Source organism: Centropristis striata, chromosome 8 (assembly GCF_030273125.1).
Source record: "Centropristis striata isolate RG_2023a ecotype Rhode Island chromosome 8, C.striata_1.0, whole genome shotgun sequence".
Taxonomy (NCBI): Eukaryota; Metazoa; Chordata; class Actinopteri; order Perciformes; family Serranidae; genus Centropristis; species Centropristis striata.
In genome coordinates, this window is record NC_081524.1 from 32781184 (window position 1) to 32790144 (window position 8961).

General features: G+C 39.7%; 1 protein-coding gene across 2 annotated transcripts in view; it reads right to left on the reverse strand.

Moving 5' to 3' along the window:
- The window catches only part of LOC131976086 (trafficking kinesin-binding protein 1-like), a 39760-nt gene extending 31055 nt beyond the window's left edge, over positions 1-8705 (reverse strand). Inside the window, exon 1 of one of the 2 annotated variants that reach the window (XM_059338997.1) lies at positions 8496-8705. Coding sequence is in view for 1 of the 2 variants with exons in the window: in XM_059338994.1 (XP_059194977.1) it covers positions 1436-1439 (4 nt within the window). In the remaining variant the exon portion in view is untranslated. Of the gene's footprint in view, positions 1-1435; positions 1558-8495 lie in introns of those variants that run through there. The other variant, XM_059338994.1, reaches the window with a different exon arrangement.
- Between the last annotated feature and the right edge of the window lie 256 nt (positions 8706-8961).

Sequence of the window (8961 nt, forward strand, 5' to 3'; positions counted from 1 at the left end):
CACTAAATAAGTTGTAAAGAGTGTAAAAAGAGTAAACCAGGACCTGTAACCTGTCAGAGACTGACTGTAGTGTAAGTGTTGTTGATCTGTGTGTTTCCCTGGAGACAATTAACTCTATCACATGATGTCTGTTACCAAACACCAATTATGTGAAACACACTACTGTACATCCAGCAGAGAGTAGCAAAGTAATACATTATCTACTTGTATTTAATTAATAAAGCAAGCTCTCTAAGAACACAGTGTTAACTTGACTAAATTCCATAATATGGAAACACTGAACAAAGCTGATATTTGACCAAAAGATGTTCAAGTCCAATATCCTAATGTAAATACAGACACAACCGGCAGGGTCATGGTTACATTAGCAGCAAAGCAAAACCACCAGAGCAAAGTTCAAGTTCAAGTGTAATAATAGGCTACCGTCACACTGAGCAATAAACACACCAACATGTGCAGAGGACACTGAGTCACAAAGACAGAAAGACTGACAGACAAAATGCTAAATCAAGTTCAGATCATTCTATAGGATACACATTAGAAATGCAATGTGGAGTTAACACTCTCATTTGATTTCAATTTTTCAAGTCAGGGAGTCATTTTTCAGATTATTCCAAAACCACATGAACGCAGCACAAATGCCCCATATTGCAGTGAAAAATAATTTGTGTACATGCAGCATCTATCAGATCTGCTCTGAAATGTAATGTGTGACACAAAAACATGAACTCCTTGGTTGAGGTAATAATAATACAGCTCCAACAGAGAAACTACAGCAAATCAATAAACCATTAGGATCAAACAGATATAACAGACTTACTGCTCTAATAACAGTTGACCCACACAAGTACCAACACTGCACATATAGCATGTAGTGGAGGTGTGTAGTGTCATGTAGTATCACTGGATAGAGGCCCAGAATTAGCTCACCAAAGAGTAGAAGGGTACTCAAGCTCACAAGCTGCAATCTGTTGCTAAAATGTTGCTAAACAGAACAGGACAAGTTTAAATGCAGCGTCCTTTATGTCCAACATGGCTGCCTCCTGCTAACGGTTACAGTACTTGTGTCTACTTTTGACCAAGTTGACCTTTCTTGAATACATTCAATGTAAACTCTTATTCTTAAACCGACAACGTAAGCTTTAAAGTTTTAGACTTGCCACCCCTTTGAGCAGACAAAGGCTGACAAAAACAAACAGTTAACTTGTAAAGGCAAAACCCTGAAGCTGTCTTAACTGTACAAGTCCGAACAGCTGATTCACAGACAGACAGGAAGACAAGCAAACAAAGGGGAGATAGAGATAGAGATAGAGATAGAGACAGCGAGAGAAGCTGTCTCACTTTGTTTATCAAGACATTAGCCAGACTCGGCATAAACTTGACTAGAGACCAGCTTGAAACTGACAGAAACCCATGCTGTGCCCAGTGTACTCACTCATGGTGCCTGAAGCCCGACAACCACCAACTCTGCTGCCCTCCAATCACATTTTCCACAGGACCAGGAGAGAGCAAGGTCGCGAGAAAAAACACGGAGAGGAGAGAGAGACAGAGAAAGAGAGAAAGAGTGTTGGGAGGGTGAGAGACAGGGAGGGAGAAGGGAGTGCTAAAAGTTTTAGAGGACGGCACTGGGTCTGAGACAGGGCGAGAAAGACAGGAAAAGAGGGAGGGAGGAGTGAAGAGGAGAAGGGACCCGAGCCAAACTGGTCGTCATGCCTGACATGCCAATGACGATATCCACATGGACCGCCCCGCAGCTTACTCTCCCCTCTCTCTCTCTCTCTCTCTCTCTCTCTCTCTTCTTCCCTGACAGCCAACAAAACCAGCTGGACTCCGAGCTGCACTAACTAAACACACACTCTCTCTTCCTGTCCTGCTTAAGTATAAACACACTGTAGGTAGCAGCAGACCTGAAGCTGTCCTGTTTTGCTCTTTGTCTTTCTAGCTGCCCCAGCAGACAGTTGCTCTCTTGCATGGTGGGACACAGACCTGATGAACGATGATAAAGTGTAAAAACTATGTTAACTGGCAGAGCAACAGGTCCTAAAAACAGATGTAGCCAGTTCCAGCAGTAATCGTGGCCTGTACAGTACGAGCAAAGCTGCAGCAGAAGAACTGCCAAAAACTCACTCAGTGTGTTTTTCATCTAATCCTACAGATCCCAGCGTGTTTGGCAGTGAATGGCACCTGATACGAGTGAATTCCTTTCTAAGCTTGCGGACTACACTAATCACTTTAGAATTACTAGTTACAAAACTTCCGGTTAATTTAAACAGGCGATTCACAAGTAGTTTACACATAAAATCGATGAGCAACAGGTTTATTTTACCTTCAGGAAGGAGGCTATTTGGTTCGATTTGTTTGTCATCAGGATTTCCAAAAAATTACTAAATTCACTTTTGTTAATGCAAGATAGGACATGGTCATCTGAGCTATACAAGTTCTAGTTTTAGAAATGTTTTTATTAGTTTTAGGAACAATAGTGACTGAAACTGTGCTTGGATTTATGCACTACCGCCACTGACTTAATATCTGGCAAAAGCAATCCGGAGACAATATGATTCTGGTGAAATGCAACTTCAATTTTGCATCACAATAACTTATTTTGTAAGACAATGTATTTTCCTAAAAACCATTGCAATATACATCATTATTGTCATTTTAAGACTGATATAATTATAATAGCATAATAATGCATGTCCACCCTTTGAAAAAGCAATTAACTTTTTCTTTCTTAACCCTATAAAGCCAAGTGTATCATATTTGATACACATGTTGTTGAGACCTCTACATCATTAGAGTGATATATTTTTTTCCTGAAAAACCTGATGTACACATGTGTTGGAGATTAAAAACAAACAAACTGAGCAACAAATTGCACAAAAATACCAGATGTAGCAAAAATTATACAGGTTCATTGCTGGGTGAAAACTTCATATCAGCAGATAAATAATTTTTTTCTTGCATATTTGAATTAAATGTTAAAAGGAAAGTCTTAATAGGATAAAAATGTTAGGTTTTATGTTTTTGTTAGTTCAAGAAAAACAAACTGTGAGCAACAAATTGTACAAAAAGACCTGATGTATCAAATATGATACAAATTAGAATTAATATATGCAAATTTATTTTATTTTTTTTGTCAGCAGGTTCAATAAATACTCAAGTTTAAAAAAAATATAATTTTCTGGCAATTATTTCATGGTTCAGGCTTTATAGGGTTAAGAATATTATTCAGATGTTATATACATAATAATAATGGTCAGAAAAACCCTGGTTTTCTGGCATCATGCTGGATAAAATGTTGCAAACATTGTTATATAATCAAACATACACGTAAACACAATATGGTATGATATTTAGACATGACCTTGTTCATTTTTGCTGACCTTGATAAGTCAATAACTTATTTATTGTGACAGGCCTAATGGTGAGATTATGTTGTTGTTGTGTTTTTGATCAATGAAAAATTTGATTTTTGGACAGTCTGAATGCAGCACAGCCTATATTTGGTAAAGAGAAGGTGCATCCTGCTTTCTAGTCACTCTATGAACCTTTTATAACAAACTCAACAGAAAGAGTGACCTGACTATAAACTATAATCCACACTTCAAACCAGTTCTCCCAGATGAAGCTATTTAACCAAATAATTCAGTCTGTTATAGTGGAGCTGCAGCACGACTCTGTCCAGAATGAGACCAGATTACAGTTGAAAAGTGCCGCTGGTCACAGTGGGTAAGCACATGGAACACAGGAGAGTATGTCAGCGTGCTCAAATATCACCGACAGCCTGCGAGATCTACGTGTGGGAAGCTGTACCAAGGTGTTCAGATGTCACTAACACTGTAAATCTCTCTCGTCTAATGTGTGTGTGTGTGTGTGTGTGTGTGTGTGTGTGTGTGTGTGTGTGTGTGTGCGCGCGTATTGTGTGTGTCATTCCTGCTGTATGAACAAAATTACCACTAATAATCCTCGGGGGTTGTGATTACAAATGTAAATTCCAACCATAATAAATCTGAATACACCACAATTTTACAAATAATTCAACTTTAAACAGGGAAAATTAACAGAATGCAAAATTCTGTATCATTATTTTTTAACACTTGGTGGCCTGGACTAGTATTGACACATGCTGCGTGCCATTACAATACAAAATACCAGACATGACACTGCTGGTTTGTCTACAACAGGTAGCAGAAGTCCTGTTCATGTGATTTCAAAGCTTTATAATTGCACAATATGATGGTCACGTGTGGACTTTGGAGTCAAGAGGGACATGGCTTTTGAGCAAAGCTGACCATTTGACCTCAAACTGATCCACATTCATTTTTTCTGGATTCAACTTTAAACTGGTGTTTGTGATTCGTTGTTGAACATTTTAAAAAGTTGTTAAACCATTTCTGGGCTGAAAATAATGGGAGTGATCATTATAAATATAAACTTACGGAATGTCAAAGAGAACTGCAGTTTTATTGGAGAACTTTAAACGTATTCCTACATATATCCAATTATTTGTACCTAACATTAAGTAAAAGCAATGAAATGTATTTTTGTATGACAATACAAGAAAAGATAAAAGGTGTAAAATCGAATATAATATGAGAACTGGCTAACAAGTTATTGTCGAACACGCTCCTGCTGTGTAAAATAAGTTGCACACAAGAGCTCAAAACAATCAAGTAAGGAGGCGCAGACAGGACAGGACATGATGTAGTGTAATAGATATGTAAACATACAGCGTCACATGCTGCTTTCAGAAGCAGAAAACAAGCAAGGATTTTCAGTTCTTTTAGGGTGAAATCAATCAGCCTGCATTTGTCACAAAAGTGGGTGTTTTCAATGCATTTCATTCAGATGCAGAAAAAGAATGTAATAATTTCATTGTTATTTTATTCACCTTTGCAGGGAGGTTTAATCAAACTAATGCAGTTGAGCCTGTTCTGTCAACTGTGGAGCCAGCCAGTCTCCTCGTTGCCACTTCTACATCAGATGATTCAGACTTTTTAAGTACAAAAACAATGTATCCATGGCAACACTGTTGGATGTGGCATACATCTGACGGACCACAAGTTCATTCAAAATCCTACAAAATGACTTCAGTAAAGCCAACAGCACTTACAGGCAGCCATACGCTCACAGATGCTAATGTTGCCATTTCACCCTCATGGTACCTGACTCTGTGTGTGCGTGTGTGTGTGTGTGTGTGTGCGTGTGTGCGTGTGTGTGTGTGTGACAATACAAACCAAGCTCTCGTCTAAACATTACAGCACAATGGATGTTCTCGCATGCCGTGATTCGATCAGAGTTAGAAAGCAGACTCAGCAATTTGAATTCTACTCCGTTTGGACACTTACGTAACTTTGCTCTCTGTCCCCTGTCTGCCTGGTTGCTCCTCATCTCTCCCTCCTCACCAAGCATCCCATAATTTCACAGTTACTCAACTCTTTACATCACTGCTGGCTGTAACCACGGAGAATTAACCTCACGCCCAGGAACTGCCCCATGGCAATGAGCTGCTCTATTCAGCTCTTTGTGTTCATTCATCCTCTAGACTTAGTGAAATTATACACACATACACACTCTCACACAAACTTTCCCTCTCAGTGAGGAAATGTTCGTAAATGAGTAAGGCAGAGAGACGTGACAAACAGAGAAGGATGAGTGAGAGACATAAAGACCACGAAAGAACTTAAAACGCAACAGATTATAATGGAAAGTTACATTTGTTGTACTAATCCAGTCATACCAGTAGATGGCAGCACTGCCCTAACCTGCTCATCTGTCCTGCCCTTGAAAGACTTTGGTGTCAAAAACGTCATCTGATTGTGTAAAACAAAGTGTTGCACTGTTGCTTATTGCACTAACATGTCACCAATCTGTTCAGAAGTTAAGTGAATGTTTTGATGATTTTTTTTGACATTACCAAATACAAATCATCAGGCATCAGAACATTTCAAAAGAGTGCAATATTAAAAACATCAACATTCACCTGAATCTAAATACACTTTCGTCCCCATAGAAGAAAAATAAAGCAATGACTTTAATGCAATGGTATTCCTCTCCCCATAATAGAAAGTATTCTTCAACACTGATAAACAGCTTACACTAAACAACTCACTAAAAACCTCATACATTGTCAACTAACTTTACAGGGCTACTGCAATTGACTATACTGAAGGCAAGAAAATAATAAAAAGGGTTTTAATTTTAACTTCCTAAAATATTCTTCAGCTTCTTGTCCACTTGAACTAATGAGCTAGTTCCATAAAAACATGTTTTTAAATACATTAAAATGTGATGTAGCTATAGCTTAGCAAAGTTAAATCATGTAAATTTCTCTGCAAACAGAAGCTAGTTATTGTTTACCACTGCTAACTATGCTAAATTACCATTTAGTGGCGTTACTTGTTTTCTCTATTATAATAATTAGCTACTGCCTTATATAATTGGAATAACAAACTCAATGTTGGAACATCAAAATGTATTATTCAATCACAGGAAACTGTACTAAAGTAAATACATTAGCCTTAAAGCTATCTTATCTATTAGCCTTGACGAGCTGGAGTGCTATCACTGCAGTTTGGTAACAAACTCATTAATCATTAAAAGCATTATGGTTTTATGCCTCTGTTTTCTAGTTCTTGCACATTTGTCAACACCATAATTACTTATTTATCTGAGAACATTTAATGTTTTTTTAAATATAATGAAACAATGTCAACAAGTCAAAGACTCTGGTCTCCATTTTGACCAAATATGTCATCACTGCATTATGGATTTGCAGAGCAGTATCCTGCACTATACAGTGTTCATTTTACTTTGCCCACCACCTGCTAACCTAAGCATCTGTGAGCAGCATGCATTGGGGAGTAGCCATTAATGGATGGATGTGGTGACCATAATAAAGCTAGCACCCTCTCCCAGCAAGGGGACTATAAAATCAACAGGTGCACATAACATTTTATAATTAATACTCCTGAAGAAGCTCATGATGCTGAAAGTTATTCTAAAACCAGCCAACAATACCCTCATTGAGGAAGTTGCTTAGTACTATTTGTTGTAAGCTAGCAGCAACCACCACAGCTGAGTGGTGAAACCAATGCATAAGTGTATTAAGAAAGATGCAGTTCTGCCTCAAAGACGTCTCTCAGAGTGTCTTGATGAGTGAGTGTCTTACATGGTCAGTAAACCATGGCAGTGTACCAGCTGCAGGAGCTGGCAACGACCAGCTCTCCTGTCGGACTGCGCAAAAGGGCAGGCTGGTTGAGTAACTGAATAGATGTTTGGATGAACATTGGAGCCAAGTTTCTGAGTGTTTTTCTGATTACGTTTCTGCGATTTTTAATGCTTTGCTTTGTGGCTGCTATGGGGTAGAGAATATAATACAAGGAACTGAGATCATGGTGGGAGGGTGTATGCTGCAGGAAACTACAAGAAGAGCCTTTTCCTGTTATTTGTGTGTGTAAGAAACTGCAATAGTCTCAATCACCGCTCAACTGACTCTTCTGTTTGCTGCTGTACAAGTACTTGGCAACTGTTATGGCCTTGTTGAAGTGGCTTTTGGCCAGGTTCTATTAAGCTCTCTTTCCCTTCCTCTGGGCCCCATTCCTTACTGTTCCTCAGGGTCCTAAGCTCCTCATCAAACAGGGGCTTAGCTCTGCTGCACTTGACAGTTTTCTTTATAAGTTTAATCACAAGAGACACAAGATGGTGTGCTGGACTCATCACTTAGTGCAATGGCCATGCATTATAGTACTCATTATAGTCTCAGCTGGTGTCTGCCGTAAAATTATGATTATAAAATATTTGTCTGCCATCAGTGTTTGCTTGCTGGATGGGAGACAGCTGCGTGATTAAAAAAAAATCAATGTCCATTAATTTTTATTATCACTTTAGTTGTTGAAAGTGTCTGGAAGATACTTGGGCCAGACAGGCTCAGGCTGTGAAAAGAAAGAAGATGGGCCACAGCACAGCTAAATTGTGGCCACTGGAGACTAAACATTAGTGTCCCTCAGCTCCCTTGGAGAGAAGGATGAGTGGAGAGAGAAAAGAGAAGTGGAGATGAGTGAAAGAGTTGACAGAGACAGTCCACTGGGAGCTCCTCTAACATGTTGGTGTATAAACAGGCCTGAGGCCCCCTGGGGCTGCTTTACTGACAGGATGTGACTTCAGAAAAGGGTCACAGAGAGGGACAGCTTCTCACAGCTCCACACATCTCACTCTCACCATCACATCTTCTTTCTCAGACTACAATGTTCCTCCCAGCTTATTCCAAAACCATGAGAGGTTGTGGGCTGTTATTACTGTTTCAAAGTCTGATGTATTACTTGTTTGATGCATAACCATGTTATTCAGTCAGACAATGCAACCAGATGGATGTTTAGAAGGAGAGCATTGCTGACAGCAGGATTATATATTTATGTATGTAGTCTGGATGCACCACTGCCAAATGGATTCCAGTCTTGTCAACCTATAGTTACAACATATGCATGCAACATTACCTGTAATGGTTTCTGCATCTCTGTAGGTGGCTGTGAACTCCTGGAGTGCAGCCGACAGACTTGCTTCGCTGACATACTCCTCCTCTTCCTCCTCTTTGCTGGCCAGTTGGAGCCCTGGGTCGTGGACCCACGCAGTGTATTGGGAAGACTGTTTAGGGGGCGGGGCAGAGGAGCAGGAACAGGTATATGGAGGCAAGGTCTTCGGGTCCAGCTTGGCGCTGAGTGGTTACCGATTTAAAACATGACCAGCCATGGAGAAAACTTGGACTTGCCAAAGCAGTAATGAGGCGAAACCAATTTATATTTCTCTCAAGTGCACTGTTGGACTGGAGCCGACAAAACCAGTCAGGGGGTCTCGAGCACAGGACAGGTGGGAGTCAGAAAACCAGAACCACAGACTTGAATGTAGAGAGGTTATTCACTGCATACCTGAAGAAAGGGGAGAGACAATTGGACAAACAGGAGA